The 23,098-nt window shown below is 39.3% G+C and overlaps 1 protein-coding gene and 1 pseudogene across 1 annotated transcript in view; both read right to left on the bottom strand.

Moving 5' to 3' along the window:
- Positions 1 to 2,320, bottom strand: part of LOC139135911 (sodium- and chloride-dependent glycine transporter 1-like) — a 31,397-nt pseudogene extending 29,077 nt beyond the window's left edge.
- Positions 2,321 to 7,819: 5,499 nt separating this feature from the next.
- Positions 7,820 to 23,098, bottom strand: part of LOC139135906 (protocadherin Fat 4-like) — a 62,589-nt gene continuing 47,310 nt past the window's right edge. The window contains 12 exon segments of the mRNA XM_070703683.1: positions 7,820 to 9,952; positions 10,690 to 10,849; positions 11,280 to 11,335; positions 11,597 to 11,673; positions 12,313 to 12,499; positions 13,285 to 13,436; positions 13,966 to 14,296; positions 14,474 to 15,439; positions 16,177 to 16,418; positions 16,906 to 17,307; positions 17,310 to 18,609; positions 18,832 to 18,941. Coding sequence (XP_070559784.1) covers positions 9,846 to 9,952; positions 10,690 to 10,849; positions 11,280 to 11,335; positions 11,597 to 11,673; positions 12,313 to 12,499; positions 13,285 to 13,436; positions 13,966 to 14,296; positions 14,474 to 15,439; positions 16,177 to 16,418; positions 16,906 to 17,307; positions 17,310 to 18,609; positions 18,832 to 18,941 — 4,090 coding nt within the window. The 3' untranslated portion in view covers positions 7,820 to 9,845.

The raw sequence follows: 23,098 nt of genomic DNA, 5'->3' as shown, positions 1-23,098 counted from the left end.
AAATTGGATTTTAGAATTTCACCAAAATAATGATTCACCATACATGGTAGTCTATGAGGAAACTATGAATATTTTTCCAATTCAAAACTATCTAAATCTGTGTATTTATGGATGTTGATAATTCACTTTAAAGTACTTAGTTAGACGAGGACTAGCTAGTTAAGGCTAGACTAGACTAGACTGGTTAAAGGTTGATATGTGTGCAAGAAATCTGATTTTGGAATTTCATTGAAATGTTGATTCACCATACATTGGAATCTATGAGAAAACTATGAATAATTTTTTTTACAATGCCAGACTAAATTAATTTGTGCTTTTATAGGTGTTTGATAATTGATACAAATGTACTTTATTCAAATAGGGTATTTGAAAGTTCAGATGTGGACAACAATTATGATATTGGAATTTCACCTACAAGTATAATTTCACTTTTCGTGGTACTAGTAGTCTACAGGTAACTGTTAAATAATTTCCCAGACAAAACTTGCTATATCTCTAATATGTAAGTAATAGGAATTGTACATTGCCCTCAGTGAGCTCGATTTACAATAAGACAACCCTCAGAGTTACCTAGTCAAGATGTTCATGTGACAGATAATTGTACTTTTGTTCAGATTTACAGTTAAATGACTTCAGAGAATGAAATCATGCAGCGAATCATTTTTATCTCCCAGAATATTTCTGAACACTGAAACTGCTTTTTGACGGGACGGATACTTATGAAAATTAACTGACACCCCCCCCCTTTGAGCTGTTTGAAAAATACATGAACCCCCCCCCCCCTTTGCAGTTTTCAAATTTAAGGTGACCCCCTGGATTTTGCCGGCCCACCCCCAGCCGTAATAACTGAATGCTCCCTTATTAAAACTACATGGACCTGAACAAAAGTGCAGACCTATGGCCTCTGTATGAGTAATGAAAGACAGAGATCACATCATCTGTCACCTCTTCAATCACAGATACATACATACATACATACATACATACATACATACATACATACATACATACATACATACATACATACATACATACATACATACATACATACATACATACATACATACATACATACATACATACATACATACATACATACATACATACATACATACATACCTACCTACCTACCTACCTACCTACCTACCAACCAACCTAAACGCGCCGAAATTACTGAATGATGAAATTTGTGGCTGGCACAATGCATTTTTCGCAAGTATGAACCATGTCGAAATTCATAAACACACTGACCCCCCTATTGGGCATTTCAAAAACATGGTGACCCCCTATCACCAAAGTCAAAAACAGGGTGACCCCCCCCCCCAAAAAAAAAAAAAAAAAAAAAAAAAATTACCCCCCCCCAGGCCGAAGAAACTGACCAGTCCCTAATTCTCAATTTTATAGAAATTTTAGAGTTTCCAAAATATGCTAGATTCAACTGTCTCTTGAAAAAGAGTTTGTTTCGGTCACGACTCCGTACATCGTTCTCTCTCGAATGTTGTACGACACAAAGTGAAAATTACTTGACAAGGCATGCGAACTTGAGGTCAGCCTGTACAATTGCATTCGAAGGCGCCGCATTTTATGTAACTGAGATACCACTTTTATGTTCGATGTTCCCATTGAGACAAATACATGGTGTTAAGGTAGTATGCACCTCGAAAGTGAAAGACTTAAACTTTTGCTCTAACTTTCCTCAAGGAATCTTTCAATCATTCTCTTTCAAAATCAAGAGGGTCACCGTGCAAATTTTGGTACTAGAGAAACAAGTTACCCAAGATTTACCGATATTAGAAATTCAAAATGGCCGCCATTTCGAATTTCGAAAAACTAAGCCAGTGAAAAGTTTTTTTTCACCAAGAGCTTTAAAATGAACCCCCACATGTGGTATATCAGAAGAGAATTGTAAAAGTTTGAGAGTCCGAATGTCTGTCCCCGAGGCGCGTTCTACCTTAAAGAACGCCATTCCGTTTAAATCTTAGATTTTAAACAAAATACCCACACGCTGTCGTGGGAAAGGTTAATTACAGTCGGACATCACTTACCGAATAACAAGTGATTCAAGATTCTCGCGTTCGTCGACTTCTGGCAGATGCTGGTATTATATGCAGCTACCAGAGGTCAATATCAGTAGGAATGTTCTCCGATGTCAAGTGGTTAGGCTACCTCTCAGTTAACTCAACTGAAATTGTCGTACTTGATGCGATGTATGCTGACACAGACCTTGGGTGAGACAGAGAGGAATGCGACCGTGTGGTGTCGACTCTGTGACACTTCAAGACTATACCATGGTGAACTCGATGCCCTTAACGTCCATTTTACTGGCTTCATAATGTGCAGGGGTGTGCGTACAACATGTTGCAATGAGATGTATGTCCCAGTTTTAGAAGTTCATTTGATTTCTGCCTTTTTATGTATGACAGCGAGAACTAAAGACCATCAGCATATTGCAGCAATTGTCCGATGAAGCCGTTTGACGTAACATCTGCATCCTATATGTAACTGAAGGCACATCCCTCTGCGACTCTCGGACCATCCCAATTGAAATGGATTGAATGGGACCGTTGGGTGGCTTGACCTCGGTATAGTTTCTTAAACTCTTGTTTGTGTGTCAAAACAACTGCGGGGAACATGCGTCCCCCAAGGTAGGCCTCAAAATACATCACGTTTCGGGATAGACTGCGTCGACGACAAACAAGAAATCCGATACGATGGCAGAAATTCAAGTACCAAGTCAAGGCACCGACATCGCTTTTTACGTCGGTCTATAAAAACGCCATTGCCCGGCCGTTTTCCCGTAAGGTGGGAAACGTATAGTATAATCAAATGTTACGTTTAGGGACTGGTCATTATTTTTCGGCCTTGGGGCCGGTGTATTCATGGTGGGGGTCACCCTGTTTTTGACTTTGGTGATGGGGTCACCATGATTTTGAAATGCCAAGGGGGGGGGGGGGGGGTCACTGTGTTTTTGAATTTCGACACGTCTCATACTTGCGTAAAATGAATTGTGCCAGCCACAAATTTCATCATTTAGTTGCATTTTTCGGCGCGCCCTTCGGGCGTAACTCTAATAATAATAATAACACACACACACACACACACACACCACACACACACACACACACACACACACACACATATATATATATATATATTCATAGCAGCAGCAATATATTGTTATGCAACAACTGTCAATCTCAACCAAAATTCCACCACCTGTGTAACCAGCGATGTTTAGCCCATGTAGAGTCACTCCAGGCTAGTCTCCTGATGAGTGAGTCTCGCGACTCACGAAACAACGCTGTAGAGATGAAATTGTAAAATCAATTCTCCAGCAACCCTTATATATATATATATATATATATATATAATATATATATATATATATATATATATATATATAATATATATATATATATATATAATATTATTCAATTTATATTCCACCTTTTGTTTTACCTTTGTCGTGCGCAGGGGGGTCACCCTGTTTTCGAAAGTTGGAATGGGGTCACCCTGTTTTTGAAAATTGTGGAATAGGGGGTTAGCCCGGCACTTTTTGACGTCGGCAAAAAATAGTCCACCGACCCCCCCCCAGGCCGAAGACACTGACCAGTCCCTTAGCTCTCATGAAGTCTAAGTTGAGGTTTGTTGCTAGTAGCTCATCAGCTCATTTGAAATTCGCGTATTCAAAATTTGTCAAGTTAACAATTTCTCTTCACTTATTGCATAGCACTCGGAGGTTTGGATGTCGAGCTGTGGTAAGGCTACGTTCACAAATAACGATTGGGGGGGCTGGAGGAATCGCGATTGAAATCTTGTTTTTTTTTCAGATCCCCCTCAATACCCTTAAAAATTTTCAAATGCCCCCCGCCCCCTCTATATGATCAAAATTTTCAAGTCCCCCCCAACTATCACAAGCACGGATATTTGTAAATGATGTGCGCGCAGACAAAATAAACACGTATTGCGCCATTCCGCTCGCAGATGTTCAACATTACCTGTTATTAGCACTATGTAAAGTCATATTTCTAAGGAAAGTTCTTAAATTGATTCATTTCTAAACGCATCAGTGAACTTTTTGGATTTATCAGTCTAAGCCAACTTAAGTTAATCCAACTCTGGCCGGGTCAATTGCTCCTGCTGAAGAGCACACAAAATGACGATCATGAGAGAGTATGCAAATTGTGAATTCTGGCTGATTGTCATATGTAAAATACTGAGCACAGTGACCCACCAAAAATTTGTTTCAAAAGTAAAAGACATATAAGAATTAGATGCTACTCAAAATTGACAATATTGGAAGGTTAAAATATTCCATCAAATAAATGTTTTGATCTCTGAAATTTTGGGTGTAATAATGGCAAATTTGGTTAAAAAATAAATAATTCCATTCAGTCAGATATTTTCATTTAGTCTTTACTGTCCAAAGTTTTACTTTTGTATTATTTCATGACGTGGCTGTGAAAATTTAGAAAATTGAACATGGTGACACCATCTTTATAGTATTACTTTAAAGTAGCTGTATTAACTTTGATAATTTTGACAATATTTTTGTTCAGTTTATACAACTGTGTTCTTGTTCTACTCCCTACAGCATGGTGAACTGTCAAGTATTCAGCTTGCTATCTCAACCTGTGTGTGTGTACTATGCATTTGTATCACTGACAACGGACTGTCACTGATTAAATTATCACCTAATACATATTTATATATACACGCTTTGTCGACAAATTAATATTGTGTGTTTGATTATTCTGTAGGGAGACAGCAAGAAACTGAAGTTGATATATTACATAGAAATATTGCAAAATCACCAACAGTTGCAGCTTCTATACTGTTACTGGGCTCCTTTGTTTTTTATGACAAATCACACGTTTAGATTTTTTCGAGATAAAAGTCATGATTTTGTTAAATGATTACTAACATTACAACAATTGGATGACATAAAAAAGGTATTCATTTTCATTGAATCACCTACAAAAACTTGGAATTGGAAAATGTAAAACATAAAAGGGAACCAAAAAATTTAAAGCTCCCCCCCCCTACAGGCAGAGCAAAATTTTCAAGTCCCCCCTCTACTACCCCAAAAAACTTCGAATGCCCCCTGAATTCCTCCAGCCCCCCCCCCCCTAACAATTTTTTTTGTGAACGCAGCCTAATATGTCAATAGAATGTACGATGTAAACAATCAGAAAAATCTGTTTGGCCTTTGGTTTCAGAAGTGGTATATTTACAGTGTGATTTATTGGGAGTGAATAAACACCCCATCGTAGATCTGTTTTGTTGTTCCTGCATGTGTCCAAACACCTGGCCCCTCAAGTTAGCTTTGAAATCTCCGATCACTGTCAAATATCTTGATAAGTAACTTCCTTTGAATCTGAGTCTTCTGAGTGTTATCCGCTAATCCTTTGATATATAGTTGGTGGCTATTACAGTTGACCTTCGTAAACTAGGGAAGTACAGGCTAAAGTTATCAAGCGATCAAGTGAAAGAGTACGGAAACGTTCTCGCTAATTTCGATCAAAGTTTGTCAGCTACTATTTTTTGTGGTTTTCTAACTTATCTGTTTGTTTTATTGTGGAAGTTGTAAACCGAAAACCTTCAGGTCAGTACACCATTTGACATGTTACTTTAAACTAAAGTTTAAAAAATTTAAAAAAACATTCAGGATTTCTGGCCATAAATAGGTGTTCTCCGAATAGTCTTCGAGACCCACATTTCATTGATGATAATAATTGTTCCGTAAATGTTAATTCAGTGAGACGTAATCTAGGGTATTTCTGAGATAAACACAAGTCTGTTGATGCGCTAAGTGCAACAATCAGATGCACTTCTTTCAGTACCATGGAATGGTAGGAAACAAACATAAAATTGGAATGTGTGTGTTTCTGCTCTATCTTGGTTTGAAAAAAAATCATGAAAAATGATTTTATACGACTCATATAGAAAGGTTTTATTATTCTCGCAACTGAAAGGCATACGAAAAAAAATCATAAAAGGACGACAAATTATGATAGTGTCTGTGGTATATTTAACCAAAACTGAGAGTTCTTCATTACATATGGCATAAGTAATAATTTCCTAAGAGCCAAAGCAAAACCGAGGACACGAAATTGGCTTTGAAAAGCGTAGCGTGTATGACCGCCAACCGATAAGGTGATCTCTCACAAGGACTCATGAAATGGAGCGAATTTGACAGCTAGTTCATTTATTGAATACTTTTTGCGTGTATTTTGCCTTCACAGCCTGACACAGGGGAACTGACGTTCTGTTCGCCACCTTCCCAAAGTCGATAACAATTTACATCGCAAGTCGATTACAATTTACATTTGATAAAAAGAAGCCCGCCAAATGTATACGCCTGTATATACTTCAAATCTAGGAACTAATTTATGTACAAGACCATACAGGGCTCGAAATTAGCGGTAGTCCCGCGTCCACAGACTACCAACTTTTCCCTGGGGCTACCAAAATCCATGAAATGGTAGCCCACACGGACTACCAAAGCCTGGACATGAAATTCATTCTGAACTTGGCATGCGATGCCCGTCACTTGCAGTCAAACCTAGCTAGCTAGCTGGACACAGAAAGGCCAGACTATGATTTTGTTATGCAAATTGCAAAGATGACAGTGCAGTGGCAAAGTTTCAATATCTGAACTGATGTACTTGGTTGACAGGCTAAGAAAATGATGCCTATCGAAAATCCATTTCACTACATGTAGATCATAATGTAGCGATCATAGTTACACGGAAATTATTGTCTCCTCCCCGGCACAGAAAGCCCATGCTATATTTTTAGCCCTGCTTTGTTAAATAAAGTGTATGTCTCATCGGCCGAGAGAAAGTCGTTGTCATGGCAACTATCAAAATTTGCATACAACTCTGAGTATGAAACGGGTTGTCAATAGGTTACCAAACTTTTGAGTGTCACTGCTGTCCAATTAATACCGTATTTCTGGTTTCCTTTAGGTATTGAAGGTGTGCAAGTATTCACATCAAATGAATAGAAAATTCACATGGACAGAATCTTGAAAAACGGGTCTTTTCCTGCCTGGTTAAGGGAAAAATATCCCTAAACTAAAAAATGCATGGGCCACCAGCCATTGTCACTGGGCTATCAACTTCAGAAAATGGTAGCCCAAGTGGACTACCAGGGAAAAAAGTTATTTTCGAACCCTGCCATATAAAACAAAATGCTGTAATGTACTATTCATATATATGCTTTGAGATGCACATATGACTTAATTATTCCTGAACATACCCGGTCACCAAACCCACAACACCACAGAGGCAGTGAGAAAGATACATCTCTAACAGTGTCAGTCACTTCTGAAAATAAAGTACCGGTATTTTATGTTTCTTCGCAGAATTTTGGCTTTCTTGTATCACCCTGACTGTTTTTGCCTTGTGTCCGTGAATGGTTTTATCATATGACTGTAAGGTGGCTCTGCGATTAATCATCAAATCAAAAGAGTAATAAGAACATTCCCACAAACTGAAATATGTACTCATCTCGACTTGATGGAAATCCAGCCTGAATATGAATATGAGATACGGTGCTATGCAGCAGTGCGCCAATTGCTGATGCTGTTCATGCACGTCACGTGAGAGTGTACTCAAACGACTGTATAAAGTGACCAGCTATGCTAATTTGTATCCTAGTAGTGATAATCACACGGCGGCCGGTGCGTGGGTGAAGAAACAGAAACCACGGTGTGGGGCAGAGTAACCGTGCAGAAACCAATGGAAAATGATTCTGAAGATGCAGTGTTCGCATTTATTTTTTGCAAATGAATACACAGATGAGAGAACTAACATTTGCTGATACCAAAGCAAGTTAATCTGTATATATATTTCAATATTTACAAAATAGTACAATCTCTGTATCGTTTCCACGTGAAATCATTTCTAGATAAGCAAATTAAAAATTATAGAAATATACACCATCCTATATATGTACATAAATTCACAATGAATGTATCATGTAAATATCAAATAACCCTGATTCGATTATTTCAAAGCTGACATTGGACAATTTTGTAGGTCATATAGTACAAACTAGCGACAAAATTTACGTGAAATCAGTCGTCTTATTTTACAATATTTTCGAAGAAACATTATTTCTTCATCGTCAAAACATTATCTTTACATATCTATCGAGAAAAAAATTATATTGAAGACTTCTGTAAATGTTCAGTGAAAGAAAATGTTTATCTATGTCTAATCCGATACCAGAATTCTTTGGTTTCGAAAACTCAAATCAAAACACGATTGCAGGCAATCCGTGATCATCAGCGTTTCAGATAATGGTTCACATTCTGTACAGTAAATAAATTGGTGACAATCGGTCACAGCGAAAAATCTTGGGACTGTGGCAATAGAGAAAGACGGGTGGTATTGACTGATGACGCTATTGATGACATCACTGACTGAGCATATCAAAGGTAAGAACGACGACGCATGCGCCCTGCAGCAGGTCATGATGAAACGTAATGTATTCCTTCAATCGACAATGCTATCTGTGGGAAGCATTTCATGACTGCATGAAGTACTTGAAAACAAATTAAAAAATTAAAAGACTTCGATTTTTTTAATTTCAACTATTTTACCTAGACAATAAACGATTAAAGGTACACGCATCGTTACAGCAGCTGAAGCCTGAACTTTGAGCATTAGCCGTTCGATTTTCATTTGTAAAAACCCTTGGCTGTGTTATATAGTTAGTTTGTCATGTAAAGCATGCAAGATTGTCTGATCATTATTATGACGTGTTTGGTGAGATCTGGTGTTAGTCTATCTATTGCAACTTGTATAATGTACATGTATTTCATGGAAGCTCGTGGTTTTTGTATATGACAGGCTGTATTAGTACTGAAGTTGTCGTGTAGGCTTATGCATTGTATTCAGTGATGACATATCCTGGTAGCGTGTTAATGTGGCAACTATCGTCATATTTTACGTTATAAAATGTGATTAAAAATCATGTCTTGTAGTATCAAGGGCTAAGTCTGAATAATTGAAAATCCATAATATCAATTTTCCGTGTAAATGAAATAACAGGGTATGCATTGTCAGAGCTTCAACATCATTAATGTACTTGTAAAATAATACAATGACTCTGTAGCTAGTGTAGGCCACTTAATCTGCTATGTGATCATTCTTAATTAATCTTTACAGAACACGAAGACATCAAAATACAAGATCAAACAGACTAGTTCTCTTAAGACGAAAATGCTAACAAATGCATATCTTTCAAACGAAATCCATCTGGTATACGTTATTTTAAAGCTTTCTTTCCATTATTTCATAAGAACACGATTGGAACTAATTTGGAATAATTGGATGGTAAAATAACGTCGATTCAGGCTGCAAATGTAAACTCATCTGCTTTTCTTTTCAAGTTACACACTTGTTTTTATGAGCTATTTGTGATATCGCAACATTCAGCTATATGGCACCAAATTTTGAGAAATTTGAAAAATATAAAAATCCAATTATCCCAAATTAGTTCCACTCGTGTTTAAGGCACATTCGTAATACGATTGCGTCACGTCCGTGACGCGATTACGTCATTAGTACTGATCGATAATCATTGAACGAAATTGTTGTGATATCTATGTGATATCAATTGTATGAAGGGACGGAATTATGAAGGGACGGTATTTCTATCGGGGACGGAATATTACATAATATAATGATTCTATAGCTAGTGTAGGCAACTTAATCGGTTATGTGATCTCTAAGTAGCATATCACTTCTTGTCCTAATGACTTAACAATGAGCTTATTGGTCAATCTGTTGTATGGTGAGGAATTTCAAACGAAAGGAATTTTGGGATTGATTTTAGGACGCAACATCGCCTGGTACATTGACGTTGGGGTTTTCTGTCACTGTAGATAACCATCGGCGTTGTCCGGTCCGGCTGTTATATTCGTAGGGACGCCCAGTTGCTGTGAAGAAAACGGAACAAAAGTTTCGTGTTTACGCGTTGCATTTTGAAATCTGTTTAAAATATCGATTTATGTTGACCGTTCACATTTGATGCTTGACGATTCATGATTTGTCAATATCCCGTTATATTTGCCAAACGTAGCGCCATCAACGTTCGTAGTGTTTTGAATAACATCACGTTAACCATTAACCCCTCCCAGCCCCAACCCACCAACGCCCAAAAAAACTGTGACGTCAAGGGATTAAGAGTTTTGATGCAAAGCAAGTTTCGCTCCGACTACAAACTATAAAGCAGTAGTTGTGAGTACATGATTCTCGCAATTGTGCTCGTTTACATTGGTGATTTACATCATGTTAATCCATATCACAAATTGTTTGAATTGTCTATGCTAAAGTAATCCGACGAAGAAAAGGTTTTGCTTTCTCTAATATTACAAACTACACACGGTACAGATAGTACACTGACACCTATGTTAACCAAGATATAGATAGTCAACTTGAACTTCAGAACAGATAGTCTTATCTTATATGGTAACATTAACCTCGTTAGCGGATTTTTTATGATGTACAGGGCAGAAAATGTCTTTCTCGAGAAACGATTGCGTCGGGTAATGCTTTTCAAGGTTTATGAATTGTAATCGGCTAAATGAGTTATCAAGCTCAAAACCTGAATAGCATATTCGTAATTTTGTGTTCCAAAGTTGAGAAATCTGTTTCCGATGCTAGGAATATTTACCCGGATCAACAGCGCGTCCATCATACTGCTTTGCCGTGTGCAAGGTTTTCAGTTCGCTGTTGTCGGGTGGCTTCTGAGCATTCTGCGTTACGTTAGGATTCTTTTCCGCTGGTGGTCGCTGTGGTGGTGGTTTTTTCTCCGTGGTTGCCGGTGGCCTGGTCTGGAAGATAGGAAACATAGTCCACGGTATCATATCATTCTAAGCACTACATAATAGTATGTAACAATCTGGGCCGGACAAGCAACCAGCTAAATTGTTGAAAATTCAACATCGGATGAGTTCGGAGGATTTCCCCATTAGCAAGCCTTGTTATCTCCTTTATTGATGATGGACATGGAAGTCGTCGGAAATCAATGATCTTTCCATGGTAACACCCGTGGCGTTACTTCAAGAGGTGATTTTCACGTGCCATAGATGAGCCGAGAAAGCTGTAGCTAGGAAGAGTACACTGGTGAGGCGATCAGTGGAAATAAATGATAACATAATCTAGTAATAGAAGGTGAAAAGTGTGATTGGGGAATTATTTTGATCTTTACTATAATTCTGATGAAAGATAATTATAATTGAGTTGATAGATGAAGATACTAACCATCGGTAGCATGACGATATTAGGACTTGGTTGATTAGTATTCTTGTTTTTGTACACTGAAACACATAGAAAAAAAGACAAACAATGAGTTGATTCGATTGAAGTTCTTCACGGATTATTAGATTGTATTCTTCATGATCCAAAAAACTCCCGCTGGAGATATTTTTATCAAACACACGTTTAAATATTCAATGTGAGTTCATTCTGATAAGTCAAGTTGCAGAAACACAATTTCATAGTCTAATGCAGGCTGAACTAAAGCCGACATCCTCGACGACAGAAAGGGCGCCCATGACCTTGATGTGTCTTAACTGTACCTTGGTTGGAACCCCATCCTTCTCTTGCGGCGGTTTTCGATTTCTGCGTAGGCTTCGCAGCTGGCTTCTTTGCATCTCTGTGAACGATGAAAAGTGTGAAAGTGTTTTCAAATTGCTGGGAAGAGATCAATCATTTGGTGTTGTTTTATCGTCAGGGGACGACATACAATGTTGACGCTAGTGCGTTCCTAAGGTTGTAGAAGTCTCACGTACATTTCATATATTCAGAAGGAGTATTTTCGATTGCATTTTACGTTCTAGCCTATTAGTGTTTGTGATGAATTGTATTTCAATGTTCCACGCGTAGAAATTCAAACATAAGTTAAAATCAAAATGCCGGCATCAGGTTGGTTCGACAATGGACTCTACTTTATGAAAATATACCCCAGCACGGCACGAGCAGCACCCTGGTGCATCTCCAATAGTAGACTGAGGATTTGTTTTGTTTAAACGATTCGGCTTTAGTTATGGTACAAAAGCATCTAAATGATCAAAGTATCCTGCGCAGTGAAAATAGTACAGGATTCCTCGAACGATATTCATCTTCGGTTCACAAGTGTGAATAAACAATGCGTTACCTGCTTCAACGTAGTATAGGAATTTTCATTCTATATAAAGCTTACTATAATAAACAAACAACAATAGGCGATAATATTATTTCTGGGCCCCAATTAAGACATCCAGCAAAAGAAATCGAAATCTATTCTCTCACTTACTTTTTATTCTTCTTCTTCTTGCAACAGAAAAGCCAGATGAGATAGATGGCGAGTAGAATCAGGAAAAGTATCAACAAAGACAGTAGGATCAGTAACAAGATACCCCACCACGTCTGGTACCATGGGGTCTTGTTTGGATCTTCGTGTAGCAATACCTGTTTAATGTCCCATTGTGTGAAGGGGTCACCTGCCAAGATAATTGAAAGTGATTGGAGTAGAAAACAGTGTTTCGACGCTTTTCATGGACTGCAAGTTCTTATGGCGTATTAAGAACATCAGTACGTGTCAAAAGGCTTGTTCAGCTTTTATTCATCGCATAGTCAATTGTTTTTGGACTTTGTTTGCATTGTGGTCAGTGATTTTTATCATTCTTTTGTATTTTGGGTGTTTTTGTCTATCTCCTTCAATTGTTTATCGTCAGTTTTTCGTTCTTGGTTCTTTCGGTGTCTTTTGCTGCCAGTAAATTGTCTCTGTGTAATTTTCAAGCTGTTATTTTGTTTGTCGGCTCTTTGTAAAACAGCGCTGTTGCTGACAGGATTCCGAATTAACTTATGTTAACTGTATACAGAGAAACCCGGTCATATGTATGTTTATCAACGGAAAAGCCTAAAACTTGTAAAGTCAAGGCTTCTTTGTTTTGGGTTGGGGCTGCCTACTCTTCCGTGTACGCTGATGCACTGAAAATTTCTTAAGTAATCCGAACATTACAGTACATGTACTTCCCTCATCCGGGCATTTCAGCACCACTCGAACTATTCATATGGGTTATTTGTATTTCATGACGCGATACTAAACCTTGCTGCAAACCGGTGACCAACTATTGATGTGCTGATCGAGAAACAATTAGGGAATCAGAAGAATGTCTTGAACTAAGCTATATAACGAGGCAAAAGCTATCTACATTTGGTGAATGGGACCGTACCGGTAAAACTTTGAGGTAAAACCGTACAAGATATGAAATATGACGCTTACGGACAAGCTGGTCTGAGGGCGTCCCTGCTGAGTTGGCTGTGAACTTATTAAAGAGATAATCGTTGGTCGTAAACTTCTTGACCTTGTCAAATCCATTCATAGAGTCAGCCGTGTTGTCCTGTACACCATACACGTATACGGTAATCTCGTGACTGCAAAGATGACAAACAAGAAAAAGAAATGAAAAGAGCGTGATTCGCATGTACGGAGCTCACATAATATATGAACGCTGGAAAGAAGCAAACACATTGCTTTCCAGTTTTTTCATCTAAGCAGTCGTCATGAACAACAACACCATTCATTCGTGCAACTGAAGCGCATCGCTGGTGAAAAGAAAAACGCCCAGATTATAAAGCCAGGGTTGCATACCACTTCTGAATTTCAAGAATACATTGCTACTAGGCTGGAAATAATGCTTCTTCTTTAATATGAAACATAAACATTCGGCAGGGAAAAGTAAAATGAATACTTTGTTATTGAATAATTTATCGAATCTATCGTACATGTACGTATTTCAGTCACCACAAATGAACATATATACATTTATAGTTCAGGCAGAGTGGTCATCGAAGTGAAAATGGGCAATTGACCAATATTGAGATCGAATTATCATAACCTACAACAATGATAAGCTTCACTTAACGACTGGATAGTTCCTGAATTTACTATTGAAAATCTTACTCTTGTTGTAGAAGTCTTCGAGATGTTGCGGACACACCGGAACCTATCTCACGGCGGAGTATATGCGAAACACCGGCTCTACCAGTGGGATAGTCTTCTTGGATGACTGCGGAAAGTGCAGCAATGAATTCATCTTGGGTTGACAGGAAATAGTCCATGCTGACGGACATGTAAAATTCAACAAGACGATCGTACGGATTGAAAGTATCGATGCGAATGGTTGCGTCCACCTGAGATGTCAGCCTCGGTACACCGTTATCCCTTGCTTCCACAAAAAGGTCGTATTTGGTATCTCTGTCGGGCTGCCGGTCCACAATTACCCGGATGTTGCCTAAACGGAGAAAGTGTTCATTACTGCTTGAATCTGACAAACACACGTACGCACTAATTATCAGAACATGGATCCGCGATAACCTTTGTTATAGTACCTTTCGTAAAACAAGAAGAAACCCTTTGTGTCGGTTGATTTCGATTGAAAGTTACTGAACATTTTCATATAGTAACTCACCTGTGACTGTATCTAATTCAAACAAATCGGACGGCTGCTTGAAATAGTAAGTAACAGTTTGACCGAAATCTGCATCTGTTGCCGTCACCGTGACAACAGGCTCACCAAGGTCATTCAGGTATGACAGTTCTTCACTGTAGTAACTTGGGTTGAATATAGGATAGTTGTCGTTGAGGTCGTTGATCGTCACGCTGACCGTGGTAGTTCCCGTTCTCGACGGACTTCCATTGTCTGCACCAAGAAGCACGAAATCGATCAGCTGGTGGGTTTCATAGTCTGGCGGTTGTTTCACCGTAATGATGCCCGACGTTGATCCCACCTGGAAGTATGTGTTTGCCACTGTTTCTGATGCTGGAATGGTGTACGTGACCGCACCGTTTGATCCTTCGTCCAGATCTATGGCGGTAACAGTGACCACTTCAGTTCCAATGGGAGAATTTTCATCGATCTCAGCCTCGTACGGGTTCTCTGTGAACACTGGCGTGTTGTCGTTGACGTCAGTAACTTTGATGATAACGTCAGTCTCGCTGTAAAGAGGAGGGGTTCCTTGGTCGGCAGCTTTGCACACTAGGTCGTAACGGGCGATGTTTTCCCTATCGATAAATGCGGCGGTGTAAATTCTCCCGGTAGTGGGATTTATGTAGAAATGGTCCTTGTTAGCACCGCTTTCTAATGAGTATACGATTTCACCATTTAAGCCGGCATCTGGGTCTGTAGCCGTGACAGCATCGACGAAGGTATTGAGCGGGACATTTTCTTCCACACCAAAGACGTATGGATTCATGGTGAAAGTCGGAGTGTTGTCGTTTATATCAAGCAAAGTGATGTCAATAGGTGCAGTTGACGATAACTTTGGAGTGCCGTTGTCGTTGACGGTTACCGTCATGGCGTAACTTGCTTTGGTTTCTCGGTCTAATACCTGTGCAACTGTCAGCACACCTGTGTCTGGGTCGATGTTAAAGTGACCTGAATTTGAAAGGCAGAAAGAAACGTCATTTGTGACATAACGCCAATGCGATTCAAATATCGCCGGATCAATTCAGTTGAGTTAAAGGGACATTAGCTGTAACTTTTGACTAATTTTTCACTATTCTGTTCCAATGTATCAACTACAGAATTTTACTATAATCCGATCATCATGACCAATGCCCGGTGTCCTGCTTGCCAACACAGCCTGTATATGTGAAATGACCATTGTTATTGTTGATAAATGTATTCTAGTCCGGACCTGAATACAAAATTTAAACAATAACAATGCAGATTATACTCATCTAGGGTATATTTATGAGCTAAATATTAGGAATTTCTTCATGGTTCAGGGATTCAAACCAGAAACTGCAGATGATACACAGAACAAACAGAATTTTAAAAAATGACTAAAGTTACAGCTAATGTACGCTGTGCATATTTCGACTATCTGTTTCTTTACATTATTGTTAAGTTCGTCATTTGCATACTTTTATAACTGAAATTCGCGGTGCAATTCTACAACATTGGCAGAAATATAATTATTTTTTCATTTAAATATAGAGGAGCTGATGAACAAGTACTAAATGAAAATGTTGATTTCGCATACCTACCGATTTAAATTTGGTACGGTCTTGTGCGATTTCGTATGATTTGTCGATAGATTGTTGCGTGGATTGTTGGATAAATGAAGGGGAAATTGGGTCACTGGAGTTATCTCATCTGTCAGGACTTACCAAGTTCGTTGCCGTTTGTGAGAGTGTACGTGAGTCGCGCATTCTCACCGATGTCGGCATCTGTTGCTAGGACTTGCAAAACAGCGGTGCCAACTGGAGTGTCTTCATAGATACTTTCCGCATACGATGACGGGTTGATAATTGGAGCGTTGTCGTTGACGTCCAGGATAATCACAGTGATATAGCCGAGACCGTAGAGCATAGGGGTACCACCATCCGTGGCGTTGATTATCAAGTCATATCTGGGGGAAAGGTCATAAAGGAATCTCAGACGTTTTAATTTTTTTTCGAAAGGTAATGACTAGTGTATCTGCTCTGAAAACGTCTCACGCTTTCAAGGGTGCTGTTTTGTAAGTAAATCTATTTCCATCTGATCTTAAAGTAAAATCAAAGCCACGAAAAAGCTAATGGTGACCACGCTGACCTGACTACCTAGTATAAATTACCAACTTCACACTTGAAAATATAATTCAAAATTCTACATTCAGTTTCTTCAAGTCACCGGCAGCGAAAATAAACGTACGCTCTCGATTAGCCTCCTTTATTCTCCATGTTATGAAAAAGACATTTTGTATTTTGGTCGGGGTCGGTTTTATAAACTAAAGACATGCTGCATGTTGGCTCGTATTGGTATTAGAGTTCATGATATATTGTGAGAAGCCTTCATAATTCTTCACTATTATAATGTAGCTCCTTGCAAATATAGAGTGTATTTGATATCAGCCTTACTTGTCACGGGTTTCTCTGTCAAGACCGACATTTGTTGTGAAGATATCACAATCAACTGGGTCTGAGTAAAATTGGCCGAGAGGATCTGTGTCCGGTACTATGCTACACGTGACTTCACCATTAGTTCCGCTGTCTGCATCGTACACAAGTACTGGAGTAACCAGCGTGAACGCTGCGGCATCCTCGGAAATGGATACAGTGAAGTTGGATGGAGAGACAACTGGTGCGTTGTCATTGAGGTCGTTGACGTCGATCTGCACATTGGCCAACCCTGTCCGTTGTGGCGTTCCACCGTCAACTGCTTCAACCATGAGACTGAACATCGTGTCAGTTTCATAATCAATATCATCGGCCGTGGTTATCACGCCAGTGTTTGGATCGATGTTGAAATTTTCTTGACCTAACCGGCGGCAAAACTGTATTGGATAGCACCGTTGGTGCCCGAATCACGGTCTGTTGCTGTGACGGTAGTGATGTAGAAACCAATAGGGACGTTCTCATCTATGTTCTCGAAATATTGGTCTGGGTTGAAAATGGGACTGTTGTCGTTTTCGTCACTGACGATGACCGTCAGATTCATGGTGTCACTCATCGTGTCGGGTGCTAGCAGGTCACCGGCATTGTCATAGGCGGTGATCTCTAGAAGGTATCTGGCAATCGTTTCACGGTCGAGTAAAGCACTAAGGGTAATCTCACCACTCAGCCTATCAATCAGGAACGTAGCACCCGGATCTCCATCTGTGATGAAGTATGCCAACTCACTATGTTTACCAGGTCCATCGTCGTCTGTAGCCACTGCCGTGTAAATGAGTTGACCGATATTGGTATACTCAGACCAGGTCACACTATCTGATGACGGATCGAACACAGGTGGAAACCTATTCACGGACAGGATCGTGATCGTAACGTATCCCTCACTCGACAGGGATGGTGCTCCACGATCAGTCACTGTGTAGGTAATTTGATAAAAGTCCTTCACACTGTGATCTAACGCTTTATTGACCTGTAAATCATTGCCGACGAGGATAAAATCGTCGTTTGGGTCACCCGCGGTTTTCGTGATGTCTACTTGTCCGTTAGTGCCGCTGTCAGCGTCGTAAGTTGTTAGAGTTACCACAACTGTACCGATCGGCTCAGTTTCATCGATGCTGGCACTGTACGCGCTCGGTGTGAACACTGGCACATTATCGTTGACGTCAGTCACGGTTATAGTGACGTTTTCCTCAGTTACCAGTTCGTCACCCGGAAGTGTCGGACTGTCAGTTGCAGCGATTGTAAGTACGTAGCGGGCGATAGTCTCTCTATCAAGTAAAGCAACTGTGAATATCTCCCCAGAGATTTCATCGATAGTGAAATGTGCTGCGCCATTTCCGGCAGTGATGCTATATCTTATTTGTCCGTGAGGGTGACCCGCATCGTCTGCATCAGTGGCTACTACCTGAAACACTGAGGTAGCCAGAGAAACATCTTCGCTGACGTCCACATCGTAAGGTGTCGATTGGAACACGGGAGCGGCTTCGTTTACGGGTTCAATAGTCACAGTCACCAAAGTAGTGGCAGAGTTGGCTCCGACGGCGCCGTCGAGATCCATCGCTGTCACCGTCAGAGAAAAGCTTTGGTCAAGTTCGTAGTCGATAGGCCCCGTTGTTGTCATTTCTCCGCTATTGGGATCAGCGAATTGAAAGAAGCCGCTTGGATCACCAGCTACGTAAAACCAGAAAGAGAAAGCACTTGACATGTCAGAGCTATAAATTTGTAGATTCTAATTATTCACACTGAAACTAAGGCTACTATGTACATATGTAACTGGCTTTTCAAAATGATTCACGATGTCATTTATATTCAACTAACCAATAAGTTACCAGACATGTTCAAGTTCGACAGTATTTTAAACAGAAAACAACAATCGCATGACGTAAAACCAACCTGTGATTGAATATCGGATGACGTTGTTGTTATTGAGAGCGGAGTCGGCGTCCGTTGCTACCACAGTAACCACACTTTGACCTGCTGGTTCTTCCTCCTTTACGGAACCACTTTATTGAAATTTGAAAGACAGAGAAAAGCATTCGATCACATGAATGCACGAAAATGAGAATTCAGGACTCAGAAATGTCAGGATGAAATATTAAAGACATGATATTCCTCGATATTCGATATGTGGAAGAGTCTGTAAACATTAAAGGATCCGTGACGCTGTTTCTTGGTGTCTGTTCCTTCATGAAACACCTGTTAAAATCAACCATGAACTACACAGACTCATATAATGTTTGATGAAAACGTAAAATTAAACATAATTGCATTGTATACCGTTGGTGAGATTTACAGCCTGTGAGACTTAATCCCATTAACATGTAGTTCTGGTAGATACCGGAAGCTATGCAATATGTGATCGTCTTCATCATCATATCTGTTCTTAGACTATCTGTATATAATGGCGATTGCTTTTTAGACTGCTTTTTAAGTATTAATCAGGGTTCCAAAAATCAAACTTTTGTCGGTAAAAGTATTTAAAGTAAAAAAAAAATTAAATAATTTCAAAAGATAGCGACTTGAACCTGAAAATACGGCGAATTGTTGAAGAAACATTACAATTAAAGCTGCAAGCAGCGTTGGCGGGGCCCAAGCGATTAACCTGGTTTCCAAATCTTCCACTGATTATATTATGTGCAAATTTTAGCTTGAAAACAGTCAAGTTCTTGTAAAGAAGAATTTTGAACATCATCTCACATTTATCTGTTCCATGCAAAATACAATATGGCGGCAAAAACATGTGAGCGATCTAATTGCCTTTCACAAACCTGAAAGAGCTCTCACTAAGAATGACAAAAGTGGAATTTCACTTCCATCAGTGTTTTGGTTCAGGAGAAGAAGATTTGTAGAGATAAATTGCGATTTTCAAGAAATCAAATATGGCGTCTTAAACTGAGCACGGTGACCTACCAAAAATTAGTTTCAAAAGTACAAGACATATATGATTTAGATACTACTCAAAATTTACAATACGGGAAGGTTAAAATATTCCATCAAATAAATGTATTAATCTCTGAAATTTTTGGCGTAATAATTGCAAATTTGGTTAAAAAATAAATAATTAGTCATATATTTTTTCATTTCATCTTTACTGTTTAAAGTTTTACTTTTGTATAATGTTTTGACAAAACTGTGAAAATTTAGAAAATCAAGCACGGTGACCCCCTCTTTTTTCTTTAATATTTGATTATTCTCATATGCTAGAATGCAAAAATTTTCATGTGTTCTTCCTTGTGTTGCTTTCTGGCCTGATCTTGTTTAGTTAATGTTTTACTGTCATGAGACACAAACTCTTCTTCAACTACAATGTATATCGGAGTCAGAGCTATCTCTGTCACTGCTCACGTATATACTACAGTAGCAGGGCGGTATCTGATAGTGACAGTTGCCCATAGGAAGAAGTTGTATTAACTTTGATAATTTGACACTATTTTTGTTCAGTTTATCATACAACTGCGTTCTTGTTCTACTCTCTACAGCATGTTGAACTGTCCAGTATTCAGCTTGCTAGCACAGCCTGTGTATGTGTACCACGTATCAGTGCTGACAACTGACTGTCAGTCTGGACTCTAATCAAACTATCACCTAAATACATATTTATATATACAGGTTTTGTCGACAAACTGAACAATGTGTGTTTGAGCATGCTGTAGGGAGACAGCAGGAAACTGTAGTTGATATATTAGATAGATTGCAAAAATCATCAACGGTTGCAGCTTCTGCCCTGTTACTAGGCTCAAGTTAGATTTTTTTACGACAATCACACATGTTTAGATTTTTTCGAGATATAAGTCATGGAATGTGACAAAATGGTTCTAGATTCTGTTAAATTATTACTAACATAACAACATTTGAATGACATAAAAATGGTATTCACTTCATTAGATTACCTACAAAAAACTTGGAATCGGAAAATGTAAAACATAAAAGGGAACCAATAAATTTTCAAGTGCCCCTGCAGGTAGAGCAAAATTTTCAAGTCCCCCTCTACTACCCCCAAAATTTTCGATTTCCCCTTCCTGAATGAATACCTCCAGCCCCCCCCCCCCCCACACCTTTTTTTGTGAACGCACGCAGCCTTTGTAAAAAATCTGCAATCTCTATCACTGCTGTACTGTACATATCGCACTATAACGCACGAAACCTGTTTCAGCATACCAGTGTTTCAAACGAATTATACGTAGATATCCATTTTCATAGCAGTTCAAAAGTAAATACTCAAAGACTTGACAAATTTGTGCATGTTAGACTTTCGATACATTTGCTTTACGCTTGAATTTAGCATGGAGCTTTGGTAGCTCCATGAATTTAGCAAGCGATGCTCGGACAGCGCACAGCGTATCGATGACACTTGGGTCAGGGGTCATCACCAAAAAAGTCAGTGCGTATCCACGGCCAGGTTGAATCATGCCACGGATCGCGGAAATCACGGATCATAAATCCAAATGTTCATGTCTATTACTTAAACAGAACCCTAAAATATAAAACACATAATGTTTTGATATGGAGAAACATCTTTTTGTTTCACTGACGATCAAGTCAAATGCTCAAATATCGCGACAAGACTTGCGGAGTTGCACAATATGAATGCGGAAGTACGTCGACTGTACTCGGCGGACGAGCGGGCGCCTTCTCTGAAAATCTGTTTCCGATATAACGTCACAATAGCTTAAAAATCTTGCGAATTCATCTTCAAGGAAGCCAATTCACACAAGTTTCTAACATCAGTAAGGATATTTGCTTATTGGCAGCTATACACCTCGCCGTTCAGGAGTGCCTTACTCGCTCTACCTTGTTAAAAAAGCCGTATGCTTTGGCCGTTTAAATTTACCCATGGAGATCGCCATTGTGAATCTCGCCGCAGAGACTCAAGTTAACCACAGACCGTTGCCGGGAACAAACACACCTGAACGCAGGGCTACTTTGCACTAATAAACTTCACAAATTAAGGAAGTACATGTTTACTGAGTGTTCCCACTGTAATAAGTTGTGCAAACAATTCTTCTGAACAGCTACACTATCAACTGAAATGGTCACACCTATTTAGACCTAGAACTATGGCAAGAGCGTCCAGCTTTGAATAGCAATTTTACCGACAGGCTGTGAGTAACAGCAGCCATTTTAAACCTAGTTTCCTTCCCAACTGACAACAATCAATAAACTATTTGTAGTTGGTAATTGCGGCCGCCTGCTAGCCGCATCGTAGACTGTGATTTGTGAATATTTTAGTGGGTGTGGTGAAGGCGATGTGAGACACCTGAGTGTGGTGACGCGATAGGCGGGGTGAGTGCTATATAATATCCCGGAATCCCGAGGACACCGCGACATGGCACTTTGATATGATATCCGATATTTACGGCTATTAGACTATACAATACCGAAGTTAGATTGGCTCGACTAGATCTATAAGATGGTGAAATCTCCAATCTATATCGGATATTCACCCTCGATTTGACAGAATCTAGTATCGTCTGGTATCGAAGTTACAGTCGGTCCTTCGCAGTCGGGTTTGTAAGGTAAGGTGATGAAATGTCCGATATATATATATATTATATATATATAATATATATATATATATATATATATATATATATATATATATATATATATGATATTTACCGCGATTTGACAGAATCTAGTATCGCTTAGTATCGAAGTTAGAGTCAGTCCTTGGAAGTCGGATTTGTGGAAACCTGTAAGGTGGTGAAATCTCCGATATATATGTCGGATATTTACCCGCGATTTGACAGAATCTGGTATCGTCTAGTATCGAAGCTAGAGTCAGTCCTGGGAAGTCGGGTTTGACAAGAAGTGTAAGGTGGTGAAATGTCCGATATACATATCGGATATTTACCTGCGTTATGACAGAATCTGGTATCGTTAAGTATCGAAGCTAGAGTCAGTCCTTGGAAGTCGGGTTTGACAAGAAGTGTAAGGTGGTGAAATCTCCGATATATATCGAACATTTACTGGCGATTTGAGAAAATCTAGTATCGTCTAGTAACGAAGCTAGAGTCAGTCCTTGGAAGTCGGGTTCGACCAGAACTGCATGTAAGGTGGTGTATTCTTCGATATATATCGGACATTTACCCGCGATTTGAGAAAATCTAGTATCGTCTATTATAGAAGCTAGAGTCAGTCCTTTGAAGTCGGGTTTGGC

This window comes from Ptychodera flava, chromosome 6, assembly GCF_041260155.1.
Source record: "Ptychodera flava strain L36383 chromosome 6, AS_Pfla_20210202, whole genome shotgun sequence".
In the NCBI taxonomy this organism is placed as follows: Eukaryota; Metazoa; Hemichordata; class Enteropneusta; family Ptychoderidae; genus Ptychodera; species Ptychodera flava.
Note: the sequence above shows the minus strand (reverse complement) of the source record. Positions and strands in the feature narration are given on the sequence as shown.